Raw genomic sequence first — 18,204 nt, forward strand, 5'->3', positions numbered from 1 at the left:
TGTTGCTTTAAGTGTATTATCAGTGAGTATCAATTTTGCTCTATCTTTTTTAGTAAATGATGTATCTCAAAATCTCATCCTTAACTCTTCAAACAAACACAAAAGATCACCAGTTCTTACAATCTGAGCCTCACTCTTGTTAAGAGACACATGTTGGATTCACAATTAACAGGATTCTTTTGAGATAGATCTAGCTAGATAAATACAAATGTTATATTAGGAGTATGCATAATGTAAGCATCTTTATGAAGCTCTTAAATGTTGAAACAAAAACACTTTTTAATATGGAACCTTGACATTATATTGAGCATTGAAATAAAAAGTAATTTTAGAGGGTTACTTCAATAGTGGTTAAAACTCTTCTAAACTAGTTTTTAGTCTTTGTGCCCATGTCCCAAACACAAAAATGTAAAACAAATAATCAACTTAGTGGGCCAATGAAATGGCATCCCTGCCTTCAATGAAGGATGAGTCAAAGGGATTGGCTCCAACAATCCCAACACCTACCTCCATACCTGGCCACACCCACACACGTCTTTATAACAAGCCTCTGGAGGATGGGCGCAATTTTCAAAAGTTAGTTGACCCCGCTTGTTTTACCTGGACAGGACCTAGCATCGCCCCTGTGGATGAACGGGTTCGTCCTGCAGCATTTTTAAGCGATTCAACACCAAACTCACATTTGTTTGGTTATTTTCTAGTTGCGGTTTTTACATTGTTATCGATACGCCGGAGAAATGGCCGACTGGAAGCCGCAGATTAGCTACAACTATAACCCCTCTTACCACGCATATGCTTACGGCCTCGTTTACCAACCCGGGCCGGAGCAGAACCACGGGAATACGGGAAGCTGGGGAGAAGCGCCCGGAGTCACGGATTTGAGCAACTACAACGCCGGGGTCAGCCCAGCCTACTTCGCCTCCACCCCCCGGACTCGGGAGGAGTCTCCAGCCGGCAGCCCGCAGCAGCACGCCATGAGCGGCCACGGTCACTACCAGGGCTCCGAGGCGGTTTACCTGGGCGACTCCCAAGCAGGCCGTCTGCTGCAGGCCGGACCCCACCGGCCTGAGTACGATACCCGGCCACATGAGGTCAGGCGGGCCGGGAGCGAGACCGCCAGTGACTCGGAGGCTCACACCTCACCAGGTAAATTGCTATAACTGACTAGCATGCAACTTTAAAACTGGGAAACAAAATTATGATTCTTACATTTCCCCCATGGCTGCAAAAAGCGAGGATTTCTTCCACGAATGTTGATGACCGTGAAGTCCACTTTAGTTCCATCTTAGTTTAGTTTCTTAGTCACAAATATCGCGCCACTGATTTTACCCGCTGAAACAAGTGGCGACATCTAGCGACAGAACTTGAAAATGCCAACAAATATTTAACTATTCAGTTTAATAAAGTAAAACCATGTAAAAAGTACCAAAAACAGTGTTTATTTATTGTATTTATTTATATACATTGTAGCAGACAACAGGGCCTTTACATTATTAGTGCTTTTATTGAGCGAAATAATTTAATGTAATATTGCTTATATTATATTGTGCATTAATAACCTGGTATGAAGAAGAGAAACTTCATAATGTGTACATATAATCATATGCCAAAAAACTGCCATTTCCAATACACATGTAGGCACAACTACATTCGGCATGATATAGTTAAAGGGATAGTGGAAATTGAACCACAAATAGTTTCGTTTTAACTTATATACAGGCATAATTACGTACCAAAACAATCACACCTGATTAAAAAAATATAATAATTGCCGTACGCATGTTAGAAGCACTTTATTGCAGCTTCCCCGAACTTTTTTAGAAACGAAATGATCGATTCAGCCAAACCGGAAGTGAGGAAAACTCAGGAAGACGAAACGATAACAAACCATGGCGTCTATGCAGAATGAACATGGAATGGCAAATATACTCGTCCAATGTTTGTGCCCGTCTTCCTTTGTTTTCGTCATCACCCGAAGATTCCCGAAGTATTTCGTTTCATTGAGAGGGCGTGGTCGGGAGCAGTAAAATTGAAAATAAAATGAAACTAGGCGCATGAAGAAAAAATAAATGGTTTATTATGCTTATTTTTAATAAAAATACATAAGTTAAACCCAAAATTCGCGGATTTCCACTATCCTTTTAAATATAATCCTTGGGGTTATGTCCCCCACATAGTTCCAGTTATGTGATGCTTTGACAAATGCTCAGAACAATTTTGACCCTGCTCACCGTGTCCGTTCCCCTCTCTTAGATTCCTGGAGTTCTGGGAGCAGCAGAGAAGGAAGTGTCCCCCAGGCTGACCCTGCTACATGGGCAAAGAAAGAGCTGGAGGAAGAAGCGATCTGTAGGAACCCTGATGCCAGAGAGGATGTTTCCAGCTCTGTCAAGGAGGAGCCCAGAACCGTTCCTGTCAATGGGAACATGTGTACCAACGATACCCAAAATGCACCATTAATTGTCCCAAAGAAGGCTTCTGCTGTAAATACCCCTAAAGGAAAGGTCCGCTCTGCCTTCTCTGAGAGTCAGATGAATGCTCTTGTCCAGCGCTTTAGTGTTCAGAGGTACCTCACACCGGTGGAGATGAAGAACGTTGCAGAACTGACTGGGTTGTCCTACAAACAGGTGAGGGATTAATGGCTGTCCTGGATCACATCCACAGCAAAATGTAATGTATGCATCTTTTCAGATCACCTGAAGCTCTTTCTTCTGCGTTTCAGGTTAAGACTTGGTTTCAGAACCGAAGGATGAAGCTCAGGAGGCACCAGAAGGACACGAGCTGGGTGTCGGAGCGCTACAACAGAAACAGCCCTACTCGTGGTCCCATGTACACCAATATGCCACCACACATCCCACCTGTGAGTAGCTCTTTGTTTGCTCAAATATTTAATGTTGATAAAGGTGTGATTGGACATTGTCCTGCTCAAATTTCCTGTTAATTAATAACAGAGAAACAGAGGCTAGGACATAAAACAAGACGTCCATAATGGAGGCCCAACCATAGTCTGGTTATGACCTTAAAGGCGTGACGAAACATGATCAAACGTAAGAATAAGAATGCCACTTTTTTCTAAATTGTGTACTAATATCCCTGATTCCCCTCTGTATCAGGGAGAAGCCCGGCCCCAGATGAAGGAGCATTACAATCAGCGCATGATGGAGACGTCTTTTAAAAAGGGGGCTCCTCAGAACCTCGCCCTCTATCTGGCCGCCATTAACTCTGTTGCTGGAGCTGCTGGATACCCTCCCTGGGCCCCAGGCTCGTCCCAGACCGCAGTGCCCCCCAGGCCCCAGGCCTGGTCCATGCCTCCAGGAGTCAACCACTATGATTACAACCCCATGGCATTCAACTCAGCCAGCGCCGCCCCTGCAAATAACACTGGGCATGACATGCGCTTCGAAAGCAAAGACGGGGACACCCGCGGCACAGCCATGGTGTACCACGGCCAGTAGTTGATGAGTTCGAGCTTTTTCTGTAATATTTACCCAACAGCCCTGTTTATATTGTTCTATTTCACTGGGATTGAGGTCTTTTTTGCATGGTCGAGTGTACATATACCTTGTTCATACTCCCAATCAAAAGTATTTTACCAATTAGTTTTATTTTTGATATGCAACTATTTAATGTATTTTGGTGTGTTCTTTGCGCTTGGTGGTGTTGGATGCATTCTTGGATCACGTTTTTTTTTAAAACAATTTTAAAGCAAAGTACTGAAAGATATCTGCTGTGGACACACTTTTCTATAAAAGCCAGTTTCACTCCAGTAACTTTGTTGACATTTTGACATACTGTGATTACTTTTTAATTTTGTGATTGATCAAATGCTTCATATCCTGGATTCATCTTCCTATTATACGCACATTATACATGTCCAAACATTTGGACTACCTGTTGCAAATGTATTATCTTTTCAATTTACACACGGCATCTATTGCACGTCTGTCCGTCCTGGGAGAGGGATCCCTCCTCTGTTGCTCTCCCTGAGGATTCTCCCATTTTTCCCTTTAAACTGGGTTTTCTCCGGAAGTTTTTCCTTGTACGATGTGAGGGTCTAAGGACAGAGGGTGTCGTATTGATATTCTGTACACACTGAAGTCCACTGAGACAAATGTAACACTTGTGATATTGGGCTATATAAATATACATTGATTGATATGCAAGACACCAGGACTCAAACTTGCATTAATAAAGATGTTCAAATTGGCTTCTCAAAATGTACAAGGATATAAAACCCATGAAAAAAGAATCCTGAATTTCTTGCTGGCACTGTGTTAAAAGCATTTTATTGAAAAGACTATATTTACATCAGAACCAAAACCAGTCAATGGTGACCATAACCTACACTGTTGCTCCCATCACCAACATCTTGCATTGACTTCTAAACTGCATTCCTCTTATCCTCTGGGCCATGTGGAGCTTGACAGGTGACTTGCAAAACTATTGCAACTGTGTGGGTGGAGTAGAATTGCAAGTAACACCGGCACTGCTGCATTTCTTAATAAAACTACAGTATGAGTCAGCCGCTTCAGTGGGTAACCGGTGCAATGTGGGAATTAAAGACTAGAGCCTGCCAAACCTTATTCAAGCATTAAGTAGATGCCACTACATCATACAATGATTAAATCCATTCACCCCCACTAGCTCATACATTTGTACACATTCACGCCTGATAGTACACAACTATCCCTTCGTACAGAAATATCCCATTTTATCCTTAAATACATAATCCAACCATGTTAAAATAACAGCTTTATTTCAACCATCGGCTCTCGCTAAAATCAAGGCCACTTTACTCCTGTGGCATAGGAGATGTGTGTATGATTGAAAGCAAGAGTAGAATGAGGATTGTTTATAGCCATGTGTGTATTCACATTTTTAGTCCATCTTGAGGCTACGGTAGATGTAGCGAATAAACGCAAGTGAGGCCCAGAACGACACGCTGCCCAGCATCAGAGAGAAGACCAGCGCCGTGAGCAGAGAGTAGCCGAAGAACTCCGTGCTCTGCACCAGGCCGCTCATCGACGACCGGTTCCGGTAGTAGAAAACAGAGTAGACGAAGATGAAGAGGCCGGTGGAGCCGGTGCTCAGGACGCTGCGCCACCACCACCGGTGGTCTTCGCCGGACAGCAGGAAGTAGGTGAGCGCGACGGAGATGCAGGCGCCCACTGAGAGGAGGATGGCGAAGACGCACAGCAGGATGCCGTAGAGCGTGTAGTGCTCTCTGCCCCAAACTGTGGCGAAGATGTAGTACAGCTCCACTGAGATGGCACTGAAACAAATGTTAAAAATAGAAACAAGTTACCATTTGTCTGGATACACCTGGTAGTTAACAGTTCCAAAGTTTATTCCTATATAAAGATATTTAATCATTAGTCATTCTCCTACAATGCTTCTTTTGTGACCAATTTTAATTTTTCAAACTATCTTCAAAAGCTAGCACAAAAGTATAGATACAAATAATATAAATACAGAAAAATTAAAATGTCCAAGGAGAACGTATAACCAGGGTCACAGCTCTACTAATGACTACAGAATGGTTTACAGATGCAAAGGACAGCTTGGAGATTAATATATTATGAAAGGAAGATATCCATTAATCAATAAACATAAGATACAGGGTGTTTATTGTGATACGGATTTCTTTGCGGTTAAACCAGCAGAAGGCAGCCCTTTAGGTTGGTTGAATAGATTAATAGTAGAATCGTCGTTCAGCAATATAATGTTGGGAAGAACGGTATTACTATCCCAATCACTTAACACCAAAACTGTTTAACTGTATGGAGAGGTGGTCTTAAATTCCCCCTTAGACTGAAGCACCCTTCCCCACACATCAAGACGTCTCACCTGAAAGGCAGGAAGCCGCCGATGGCCATGTGTACGGCCGTGTGTTTGTACCACGGCTGCGTAGGGATCTGCCGGGCGATGTTTCGAGTGCGGCACGGCGCCTGGAAGCTGCCGGCTCGATTCTTTCCCACAATGCCTCCGATGACGGTGAGCGGGAAGCCCACCAGCACCCAGGCCCCCAGGATGAGCAGCACGGTGGTGGCCGGCAGAGCCTGAGTGGAGCCGCTCCACCAGTGGATGGAGTTCACAACACTCCATGTCAGGAACAGAGGAGCTGTGGGGATGAAGGACGGATTTAATAAAGAACACACATTTTTTTATCACCTTTTTTTGAGAAAGTATGCACCAGGGTATAGTTAAAATGGGTTAGGGTTAAGTGATTCATTATATTTAATGATGTGTTTTTCTTTTTAATGATGAAAATATACAGCTGCTGGGTTACTGAATAAGATCATTTTTTATTTGCCAGAAATGCTCTATTTAAAACAACTTCTTGAACCTGAACCAAAAACTCCTGCATAAATGAATAGATTATAAATGGAGTTGAACAACTTTGTCACATTATACAGAGCACAAATGAGACTGCTGTTATACACTAGGCTTTAAAAAGACACAAAGTAATTCCATCAAAGCTGTAAAAGCTAGGCATGGGTGAAATAATTCCAGTTTCTCTTCTAAATGTGTAAAGTAAAACTTAAAGCAAAAGTGTGTATGAACAATAGCAGTGTAAAAAAACAGACAGCTTCCTTATAGACGATATATGAAAAGTTTAGGTAAAGTTACTAAGTTACAAAATGGTCAAAAGAATCATTGTGAATACATCCTTAACATTATTTAAGTATAAAAGTTAGCTAAATGTTGCTCCTTAGAGACCATAATGTGAATCTACAGAGAGTCTAAAAGGCCAAACCTCAGTTAAAATTCATCCGTATCAATTGGTTCCTTTTAAAGCTTAATTATCACATTTTTCAATGACAGCTTAATGCCTACATTTAAAATGTCAAGAGGGAAATGTAAGAGCTGTGATGAAAGAAATAAGGAGAAAAGCAAACAAGGACTCAGGATGGAAGCAGCTAAATGGGTAACCCTCAAGCTATTGGCAGAGAGGAGATAATCTTATGCAATAACAGATAAATCAAGTTTTGATTACCTGCAAATATAAAAAAATTCAAATGCTTTAATTGTGTAACCCTGGCACAAGAATTTCCTTCTGGATAAATAAAGTCTAATCGTATCTTATCTTTCTTATCTTAAGTACTGTTTACCCTGCTCTAACAACCAGTGTGAAGTGATCCCAGACCCTCCATATCAGACCCACCGGAGAAGAGGGAGGAGGTGAGGATGATGTTCCACACCCAGCGCTGTCCGTTGATCTGTGTGTAGAAGCTGCAGGACACGTAGCCAGACACACAGCTGGTCAGAGCGTACAGGACGATGGCAGCAGAGTTGATGGCGCCATGGCGATGCACGTTAAACATTCCCAGCAAAGCCATGAGGATGATTCCTGATGAGGACACATTAAAGTGATCAGACACCTTTACATATGACCTGTTATGTCCCTCTACTGGTCAGTACAAAGACTGCTGCTGCGGGTCAGTGCTGTCTGAGTGCTCAGTTTTCAAACAGAACAATGATCCTCCTAACACTGTTTGGGTGTATTTGAGAATGAATGCCCACCTGTCGCAAGAGTAAGGAACTGAGCCCCCACCCCCAGCACGGCACACAGCAGGCTTTTGTAAGGGGGAAACCTGAAGACGTCAGTGTGGATGATCTTCCAGCCGTTGTCTCCCTGGTCCAGATCATCACAGTCGCCCTCCTCCTCCACATTGTACCTGCAGGTGAGGGGAGAAGGCTTTCAGGTACAGGAGTAGATGAGGAGGACTAAGTGAGAAGATAGAGGAAGAAACTAATGATCCTAGACTGCTTGATTTGAGTTATTTCCCATTCTTGGAGTTAGATTTGATTTCCTGTTTGCTATTTTTTGATACTGTGCCAATTTGAAAATATAATCCTGGATATTTAATATCATCCGTATTTATCTGTGAATATACATGAACAAAATGTTATAATTCTTTCATTAAAATGTAATAGAAATCTAACGTATACAACATTTAAACTAGCCTGTCCTTGGACTCAGACTTGTTAAATCCACAGCCTTATGTCCAAAAGAGAGTAAAAAGTATTTAAAGCCGAAATGTATGCCTTTAAAGTTTAATGTCATTTTTAGACTTTTTAAATAAATCTTTGGAAGAAAGTACCTACTAACCTCTCAAAAGACAGTCAAATAAGAGCTGCACATGCTGAGTATTTTTTATAATTGAGCAAATTATCAAATGTATTTACAAATTATATATTGATTATATAATTATTACTTGAAAATGTCCAAAAAATTGTGATAAATGTCACAAGAGAAAAACTGCAATATGATGTTTTTCCTCCCAATAGATTTCAGAATTGTCTAAATGACTTTACTTTTTTTCTGTTGGTATAAGATTGTAAAACTCTTTTAACTATATTTAAAATGTTCAATAGCCTACAGCAGGGATGGGCAAATGGTGGCCCGGGGGCCCCACCTCCTCTTTTTGCGGCCCTCAGATAATAATAATAATAATAATAATAACTGGGATTTCTATAGCGCCTTTCAAGGGACCCAAGGTCGCTTTACAGGAATTGGGGCGAGCACACAAAACAAAACAAAACAAAGGTCAGACAGACAAAACAACAGATAGATTTAAGGGCCGAAAGCCTTGATGAACAGATGGGACTTGAGGGCCCTTTTGAAGTCGTCCAGTGTGGGGATTTTGCGAATCTCCGCAGGGAGAGCGTTCCAGAGGGTGGGGGCTGCCACACTGAAGGCTCTGTCCCCGAAGGTTCTCAGTTTGGTGCGGGGGTGGTGAGCAGGCCAGAGTCTGAAGACCGCAGGTTCCGGGGTGGGGTATGCGGGTGAAGGATGTCCGATAGGTACTGGGGGGCAAGGGCATGGAGGGACTTGTAGGTCAGGAGGAGGACTTTATAAGTTATGCGGAACTTGACCGGCAACCAGTGGAGGTGGATGAGGGTGGGAGTGATACATTTATAAACAACGTAATTAATTAAAGAAATATATATATATATTTTATTGTATTACTTGTAGTACTGATACCACCCACTAGACTCCTAGTTACGTCGCGATCTGCGTATATGATTTCGTTCGGCAGCCAAATACCGCAAAATAATCTGTGACGCATTTGTGTGTATTGTGTTTGTTTCCCGGGGAAATACTCACAATAAACACAGGCTGTTGTTATGCCTGCTGTGACGTTAAGTTACTGCTTGTAATTATGCCTTTACAAGCTTAAAAGTTGTATTTATCATCTGAATTTGGCGAAAGAAGTTTAATATTCTAAAAACCAAGACTTTGTTTATTTTAAATCAGATGAAAACAAACTGTCACGTACCTGGAAAAATAGTTGTATTCCACTGTTAAATAACCTGTTCAATACATTTCTGTGAACTGATATTTGTTTAGTGAGCTTATTAGAGGATGTTCCCTGAAAGATTGTAAAATGTCAATGAAGATGTCAGACTTAGTATATTTGTTAATAATTACATACAATACATGGAATTTGTGTGTGTGTGTGTTCCAAGTGAATCTGCGGCCCCCTGGTGGCCAGTACATCAATTATGTGGCCGCCACCACCATCAAAGTTGCCCATCCCTGGCCTACAGTCTTTATCTTCTTTCCCTTGTATTTTTCTATAGTATAATTTCCATATTTAAAAAGACATGAAACACAAAGTCTCACATTTATAGGCCCGACTAACCTGGCAAAGTCATTCTTCAGGACCCGCATGAGGATGATGATGACGAAGCCCAGCAGCAGCACCACCAGCACCAGCGAGTTAATGATGGAGAGCCAGTGGATCTCCAGCGTTTTGGGGAAGAACGAGTAATCTCTGAGGCGCTCGGCTCTCCTCGAGTGAGGCAGCGGGGACTCGAACCAGCGCACGCTGTACGTGTGGGTGACGACCAGGCTGCCTCCTCCCACCCCGACTCCCCCCACTGAACCCACGCCCTCCTCCAGGGGAACAGGTTTCACATCTTTCACTGATACATTGGCAAATATCACTGTGTCGCCATTGTACTCAATGTTGAAGTCTAGATGAGTCCACAAACCCACCTGTAGGGGGTGAGCGGGGAGGGGAGGAGACAAAGGAGAGTAAACAAAGAGAAAGAGGAAGAGAGAGATTCAAAGAAAATAATTACAGTAGGTGTGGTTCAGATGAAACAGGGACTTTGCATAAATATGAAACCGTACACCTTCTTTCTCTTTGCCTCCCAAATAGAATTTACATATCCCACAATCCCTCAGGAAGAGGTTTACCTTGTGGCTGTGGGGCAGGAAGCCGCTCTCCTCTATGTAGCCCACAAAGCCCAAGATTGGAATGTCATCCAGGACAAACTCGAAGTAAAAAAGTTCCTCGATGGCCTCACGAAGTTCGTCCACCTGAGACACACAAAACGTATCCACAATCAGACCCCATTTGTTTCACAGGCCACGGCATTTAACCCCACACTATGTTAAGCAATGATAAGTATTAAAAGCACTAAATAGCATAAACAGACTACATTACAAGTACACTATGATCCGGGAGAATTTAAGCTTTACACAAGGTGCCTGGTAGTCTACGGATTAAGTTCAAACTGTCCACAAACATACCTGTATTTCTGAAAGTGTGAGCGTGCAAAGAGGTTTTTTCTCCACGTTCTCCCTGAATCGAATGTAATATAAGGACTCTGCCATCCTGTCGCCATCCAACACTTCTCCCAGACTCAGGGACTTGTGATGCACCTGAAGAAGAAGTGTTACAACATGAGTAACAGAGGGTACAAAAAGCAGCAGAAAGCACAAGTTGGTCACAAATCTGTGAGTAAGTGATTTCAAAACTTAAAAGCTATGATGAGGTAATTAAAGCAGGGAAACATAACTAAAAAAATAACACGACTGAAATGACATGTCTCTTAAGCAATGCGACATTAATTAAATCTTAAACCAGGTGAAATCCTCTCAACATAAAATCACAGATGGCATAAAATAATATCTTTTATTTCAGCCTATATTATTATATTATACTGTGAACATATACTACCCATTTTTCTACCTGTAAAAGGGTCGTTTTTATTCTGTATTCAAATCATATGTGTTCATAGATTTTGCAACATTAAGCCAAGCCATTTTGCAGTAAAGTTCCAAGTTGAATTGGATCCTCGTGGCCTAGTGGAGAAACACTACCTTTCAGATAAATGTTACAAGAAATGCTGAGACGTAACTGTTATCCTTATTTCTTCTTAAATTTAGCATGACAAGATAATCTCTCTCTGTGAGCTTCAGCAGACAACACACAGTGAATCAGAACAAAGACTGACCTTCTCCGGCCTGCAAACAGGCAGGGTGTAGTAGTGATATGTCTCCTGGGGGTTATGATAAGGACCCACTTTATTGACATAGAGAGTCACGTTGTCTCCCTGTTTGTAGCTCACTGCCCAGCCTGAGAACAAGCACAGGATCAAGACGCAGTGCAGGCCCATCGTCCTCTGGCAGCCCCCCGGCAGGTGTCCTATTCCACACCGCATAACCCCTGGTGCAAAGATGGACAGTGGATCAGTTCATGAGAACAGCTGTTTATCCGTCCTGAGACTAACAGTATGTCTCATTCCAAGTCAAGAAGTCAAGTCATGTCCATGCCACAACCGATGTGTGATTTATGTGTCAAGCGGAGAGTTTTGTGCAATGTCACTTCACCTGTTCTAACAAACACAAATGAATAATGAGAGACACGCCAACAGCTGTGAGACACTGTGGGTTACAATGAGTTTCATCAGTTGTATAGCCCAGGGGGGTTTTATGACTAGAATTAAATGAGCTCTGTTAATTTTTTTCTATCTGTGATGACTTTGCGAGAGTATATACAAAGTGTCATAGCCCAAGGATGCTGTTCTGCAGATCAGTATCATTTATTTTGTAAAAGCGTCTCCCCAGAATTCATGGGCATACTGTTGTTCTCAAATTCAGACATCGTTTTACACTGCATGGAAATACTTAGTAGCATTATATGTTTAAAGTGCAACAGTAATGCCACAATTGAGTGTGATGCTAGGGGGATTTATTCTTTTCTGAAAGCCCTAAATGAGCATTGACAACTTATATACAAATACAGACCTTCCTATTTCAAACCAATAATCTGAAATGATTATTAATCGATAATTAACCTGTCCTCAACCTCACAAAGAAAAGCAATGATCATGTATTTTGATATATAATAGAATTTAAGAGGTTAATCCATACTCAGCACTGATGTCACGTTACTGGTCAAAAGTCACAGCAATGCAACCTTTCTGAGATGTCTGTGTGCAGTTTTAATGCAATTCAATCGCAATTATAACAACTTGTACTCTGTCTTCTGGATCATCATGCTGACTTTTTTTAAATGTTAACAAGGAGGAAAAGTTGGAACGCTCCAGTGACAGCTGTTACCAGTTTAAACTTGAGTGTATGTGCTTGCTAAATAGTGGGCATGTTTTTTCACAGCAAATAATGATTTAGCTTTTTTTTAGAGTGGTATATGAAGTTCTGCTAGTGTGGACGAGCTCTCTGATGAATTCTCCCCTGAGGTTCAGAAGGTAAGTCTCAAGAGGCAGATCACTTGTGTGTGTACTCTTCAGTGTCAATCTGTTTCCTCGTATGACTCTTCAGCATGACACATGCAGACCTCCTAAATTATTTAGTGCCAGGACAGCCATTAAAATATCACATTTGAAAAGACTGTTTTTAGATTACACAATTAATGATTTTAGCGAGGCCAATAACTCCATCAGCAACAGAGGACTAAAAAAGCCATGCTTGTGCCAACTCTGTTAAGTAAAATGTTGTGAGTGATTGCTAAATTGACTTTTCTCCAATACTACATTTACAATAAGCTCAACTATTACAGTGTCAGAAAACGCAGTGGGCCTCCTATTTCTTTAACAGATTCCACTCAAATGAACAATGAGACTATAATGATGGGCCTCCCTGATTCGTGTAAAACAAACAACTTATCTAAATCAACATTGCGTTATTCAAAAGATGCATATTGGATTTTTATTTTAAGCATGGACGACTCAAATGACTACAGGGTGGTAGTTGGAGAAATCTGCTATACCAGTATCACAGTTATGTCACTCCAGGTCCAATGCTGCAGATCCGACCAAACCTGTCTGTCCGCTCGTCTGTCTCCTCTGTCTCAGGCCCGACTCACTGCACTCTGCTCCGGTATGCGCCGATGCTCAATGTAAAGATGTACAGCGGAACATCCTGGAAAACCACGGTGCTATGTCCCAACGTATTATGCATTCATGGCGATCCTATCCGGGTACACCAAGTACTTTTATTGACACATGAGCCAGTGTAGAAGACGGGGTTCGACTCCACGTCACCTTAAAAAATAAAAATAACGACGACTCAGTTGAGTTTTCCGGAGTGGGCGGAGAAACAAAAACACACCTCCGACCTTACCGGTAATTCACAGCCGGGGAAATATTCCTCTCACGAGCCATTCGACATTAACCAGGTTTATTTGACTGCTGTAACGTAACCGAAAAACACAATTCAAACCTTTTGAACCCTCAATATAAGCGACTCTGTTATTATGCTGTGTTGACCGGATTTCCTTCAACCTCAATGAACCAATGAATGCCCTTCCAGTACTTCCTCACTATAACTCAGACCTGGTTAATCAAACGTGCACAATCGATGCGCAGTTCTTCAGTGTCTCTGAGGATGCCGAGCTCGATAGATTGATAGGCGATGTCTGATATTTGATTTCCCGCGAAAGAGACCCGCCACAGTGCTCACATACTCGAGGGAAACAGCTACGTGGTGAGTTAATAAACAATGAAAGTGTAAAGTACAACGATACAATAATGCTATCCCCTGCTAGCATGTACAATAAGTATTCCTGTGACATTAATTATGATTTAGCCTAGCAGCTGCAGCTTTAAAGCTTTGTGTGACAAAGCTACTCACCATGACACGGTCTGTCCTGCAAACCAAATCCCCCTCAAAAACTGAACATTGAATATGTCCTTCTTTCCCCGTCATCCACAATCATATACACAAGCGTATGGTAGCTTTTCCTTGAATAATCTTTAATTCGGCATGCATCAATCAAATTTGGACGCATGTAAACACAATGTAAACTTTAAAAACAGAGTCGTGTAATGTTATATGCTAAACAACACTGGAAGACCTCAATTGCGTGTGTGTGACACCCATAGTGACAAGAGAATAATAATTCAACATAATTTCATTGTTTTTCAGATTTTTGTGATTTCAGTTTGAGCTTCAGCCAAACACAATGGGAATTCACGGGCTTACTAAACTGATCGCTGATCAGGCCCCTGGTGCCATCAAAGAGCAAGACATCAAGAACTACTTTGGTAAATGTTACAGGTCCCTTTCCCTACTGTACTTATTGATGACTGTACTAGAAATGTGAAAGAGATCAGATGAAAGTTTAATGATCTCCCCTGGGATCAATGCTGTATCAGATGGTATGGGGATATGAGAGATGGAGGATGAATCACTTCCAGAAATAAGAGCCATTATATAGTGAATGAAGGCTTGCATAGAAACCATGTCATAGATCACAATGCCTTATAAACATGCCTTATAGTTAGCTAACTGCTTTTCTAAATGTTTGCAGGTAGGAAAATTGCAATAGATGCCTCCATGTGTATCTACCAGTTCCTGATCGCTGTGAGACAGGACGGGAACCTACTGCAGAATGAGGATGGCGAGACGACGAGGTAAAGCCAGACATTAAGTCGTAATAGGAAACACACTAAAGAGGCCGTAGTTATTTTCTTGATCCTAGACTACGTAGCTCATATCTGGACCCAATGCTGAAACATTTCTGCCACCTCCTTTCCTCAGCCACCTGATGGGAATGTTCTACCGGACGATCCGCATGCTGGAATATGGAATCAAACCTGTGTACGTGTTTGACGGAAAGCCCCCACAGCTCAAGTCAGCAGAGGTTAGTATGAGCTCTGATTTCCTGTTGTCTGATAGATCAGTAAATGCCATGTAAATGGTTTACTGCTGTTTACATGTGTTAGCTATTTGGTAATCAAAAGGGGGCAACTACAATTGCACTCACTGTATTATTGAGATCATTATTTATTTACGTTTGCTTATTAAAACCCTACGTCCTGTCTTTTGTTAACTCATTCTCTTACTCTATCTTTGCTCTTTGTCACCCCTAGTTGGAGAAGCGAGGGGAGAGGAGGGCGGAAGCTGAGAAACAGCTTGCTCAAGCTCAGGAAATGGGTACAGTTCATATTTTTATCCCTTTCTTTAACATTTGTCATATGTGGTGGATCAGAATCAGTGTGTATATTTGGTTATTAGCAGGGGTGTAAACCAACATCATCAGTGTTTTTTACATGGTTGAGATTGTTGCATTGGTTATGAAGTAAATGTTTATTGAAATGATTTGTCTTGACCCAGGGGAGCAAGAGAATATCGACAAATTCACCAGGCGTCTGGTAAAAGTGACCAAGCATCATAACGACGAGTGCAAGAAGCTGCTGACCCTGATGGGAGTGCCCTACGTTGAGGTAAGATCTACTCTCACTTTTACTGGATTTGTATCAAAAGAGACTTTTCCAATAAGTCTTGTAAAATATATCCCATCATGAGGTTTTTGCAAGTGCATGGTTATTATCTCCAAAAAGGAAAAGTAGATTTTTGTGTGCCTTAACAACTGAACCTGAATCCTCTCACGCTTTATACATTTGGATAAATTATGAAGTACATTTAAAGTGAATGTACAGTGAAATGCCTCCTACTCTAAGCCCTCAGAGAGATGTCAGAGAGATCAACGGCAGCAGAATAGGTCTGAGGGAATCATCATTGGAAATATCATTGGATGTGTTTTGTCCTGTAGGCTCCGTGTGAGGCGGAGGCCAGCTGTGCTGCTCTGGTTAAAGCAGGGAAGGTGTTTGGAACAGCAACGGAGGATATGGACGGGCTGACCTTTGGGACAAATATCCTGCTCAGACACATGACCGCCAGTGAAGCAAAGTAAGCACCTGCATCCCACAGTCACTGCATCGTTCATACCCACTGCTCTCAGCCTCTGTAGCACAGAGGTTCCTGAAGAGGAGATGATATGCCCTGTGTTGCAACACAAACAATAGTAATAAGAATTTATTTATTTTATGGACTTGATAAATCATTGCAAAATGTATTTGTTTTTAGGAAACTTCCTATCCAGGAGTTCCACTTCAGTCGCATCCTGCAGGACATCGGCCTCACCAATGAACAGGTAAAGAAATATTGCAGCAGTAATTTGTATAATAATACAAATATATTTTTTTTATTTGGAGTTTGCACTGTGGGAATATAACCACCGTTGGACCAGGTACACAGGTGATATGTTTGCATTAACTCCGCCTCTCTCCTCCTGTAGTTCATAGACCTGTGTATCCTGCTGGGCTGTGACTACTGTGGCACCATCAAGGGAATCGGTCCCAAGAGGGCCATCGACCTGATCAAGCAGCACGGCAGCATTGAGGAGATCCTCGAAAACATCGACACCAAGGTAATCCACGTCTGCTACCATCCATAAGTCCAGGAAGTTTAATGAATGAGTTCTCGTTTCTCATTGTTTATGTCCTTTTTTTCCTTCATGCAGAAGCACCCCCCTCCAGAGGACTGGCTGTACAGAGAGGCCAGAGCTTTGTTTTTAAATGCAGAAGTGGTGGATTGTACCACTGTGGATCTGAAGTGGGGGGAGCCGGATGAGGAGGGGCTGATCCAGTACATGTGTAGCGAGAAACAGTTCAGGTGAACCAGCAGAGATTCATTGGGTTCTGTTGCTTTGATGATGATCATGACATGTGTTATTGCAATGATTATATGAGCAGATCAGCTGTGTATACACCGTCTGACCACTAGGCTGCGCTGCCAGTCACAGAGGCAGAGTTTGTAGTCCAAGCATCACTTAAACATATGGCCTTTTTCCGTCATATATATGGTTTAGATGCAGCTGCAACATCCATCTTAATTTGATAAAAATCTTAAAAATGACTAATGCCATATCAGTGAGCAACATATGTTGAAAAACCTTTCTAAATTAACTATTAAAGTCCAGACCTACAAATGGTGTTCTAAAGACTTATTGAAAAGTCCTTGTTCAGTACAGATCCTCTTAAAATCAAACTAAGATCACTTTGATATATTTTTCACCCTTATCGTGAATAATGTTTAAAAAAGAAAATGCAGGCAATGTGATCCCCTCTCTCCCCCTTTCAGCATGGTATCTCTAATAAAGGCCCAAAGATATCTTAAAGAAAATAAAAAATAAAGCATACTCTAATATTGAAAGTCATATCGCAAATCCGTCCAAAAAGGAAGTCTCCAAATGATCCAGCCCCAGGTTGAGATAACATACCTGAGTCTGTTCGTGACCATCTTCTAAATGCTGGTTTAAATGCTTGTTTATTGCTGAGAAATAATGTGTGCAAAGTTCACCTGGAAATGTCACTGGACGATAATGTGCATTTGTATTTATCGATTGATGCATTTGTGTGCAGCGAGGACAGGATCCGTAACGGCTGTAAGAAGATCTCCAAGAGCCGACAGGGCAGCACTCAGGGACGACTCGACTCTTTCTTTAGCGTCACCGGGTCTCTGTCCTCCAAGCGGAAGGTACATTCAGAGCAATATCAGAGTGACTGTGTGAATCCAAAACAATGGGATCGTTGCATTTTCTCTGAACCGAAATGGATTTGTTTTTTCTGCTTTTCTTAAAGGAACCTGAGCTTAAAGGATCTGCAAAGAAGAAGCAGAAGACCGGAGCCACGCCAGGCAAATTCAAGAAGGGAAGATAGACTGAGCATTGGGCTCCTTGTGATTCCTTTTAGATTTCATATTGTAATAAATATCATCCTATTAAATAAAAAGTGTTAAAACCAACGTTTGGCTCCAGGTGAGGCAGGAGAAAGCTGCATGTTACAGGTTCAGCTGAACAATCCTGTATGTACATGACCAACAGGATTTTGTTGATGTAAAAAAAATATCTAAATAAGTGTTTGAGGCTTTTTTCAAAGTATGTTTTCCGGTATTGAATAAAAGCATATTTGTAAAACAATTTGTTGCCATCCTATTGATTTGAATTTTGTCACATATTTATTTTAGATTAAATTAAATGTCATAGGAGCACACAGTAAGTACGACAACACACAGTACATCGGGTTAAAGATGAAAAAAAGAGAACAAAACATGTTGTAATCCGTCACTTTTGTGTGTACATTATTGTGCTTGTGTGATAAAAT

The 18,204-nt window shown here is 41.7% G+C and overlaps 3 protein-coding genes across 4 annotated transcripts; 2 read left to right on the forward strand and 1 right to left on the reverse strand.

The window, feature by feature from the left end:
* The first annotated feature begins 588 nt into the window (after positions 1 to 588).
* nanog (nanog homeobox) lies at positions 589 to 4,121 on the forward strand. The gene is made up of 4 exons (XM_034108713.2): positions 589 to 1,146; positions 2,254 to 2,624; positions 2,720 to 2,857; positions 3,111 to 4,121. Exons 1-4 carry the CDS (start codon positions 738 to 740, stop codon positions 3,450 to 3,452), a joined length of 1,260 nt encoding a protein of 419 aa, XP_033964604.1. The 5' UTR covers positions 589 to 737; the 3' UTR covers positions 3,453 to 4,121.
* A 145-nt stretch (positions 4,122 to 4,266) lies between these two features.
* Positions 4,267 to 13,528, reverse strand: tm9sf1 (transmembrane 9 superfamily member 1). 2 transcript variants are annotated; one of them, XM_034108769.1, is made up of 10 exons: positions 13,379 to 13,528; positions 13,026 to 13,299; positions 11,251 to 11,462; positions 10,544 to 10,675; positions 10,208 to 10,330; positions 9,648 to 10,003; positions 7,522 to 7,676; positions 7,163 to 7,348; positions 5,845 to 6,118; positions 4,267 to 5,269 (listed from the first exon to the last, which is right to left on the reverse strand). In XM_034108769.1, the coding sequence occupies exons 3-10, from the start codon at positions 11,455 to 11,457 to the stop codon at positions 4,876 to 4,878; spliced, it is 1,827 nt and encodes a 608-aa protein (XP_033964660.1). In that variant the 5' UTR covers positions 11,458 to 11,462; positions 13,026 to 13,299; positions 13,379 to 13,528; the 3' UTR covers positions 4,267 to 4,875. The 2 variants fall into 2 exon arrangements, with proteins under 2 accessions (XP_033964660.1, XP_033964661.1); XM_034108770.1 differs by having other exon boundaries at positions 13,077 to 13,528.
* A 119-nt stretch (positions 13,529 to 13,647) lies between these two features.
* Positions 13,648 to 18,020, forward strand: fen1 (flap structure-specific endonuclease 1). The gene is made up of 12 exons (XM_034108786.1): positions 13,648 to 13,741; positions 14,183 to 14,301; positions 14,568 to 14,670; positions 14,798 to 14,900; positions 15,130 to 15,193; positions 15,374 to 15,483; positions 15,813 to 15,949; positions 16,127 to 16,193; positions 16,338 to 16,469; positions 16,563 to 16,714; positions 17,464 to 17,578; positions 17,683 to 18,020. Exons 2-12 carry the CDS (start codon positions 14,220 to 14,222, stop codon positions 17,758 to 17,760), a joined length of 1,143 nt encoding a protein of 380 aa, XP_033964677.1. The 5' UTR covers positions 13,648 to 13,741; positions 14,183 to 14,219; the 3' UTR covers positions 17,761 to 18,020.
* Positions 18,021 to 18,204: the final 184 nt, after the last annotated feature.

Source organism: Pseudochaenichthys georgianus, chromosome 20, assembly GCF_902827115.2.
Source record: "Pseudochaenichthys georgianus chromosome 20, fPseGeo1.2, whole genome shotgun sequence".
Classification (NCBI taxonomy): domain Eukaryota; kingdom Metazoa; phylum Chordata; class Actinopteri; order Perciformes; family Channichthyidae; genus Pseudochaenichthys; species Pseudochaenichthys georgianus.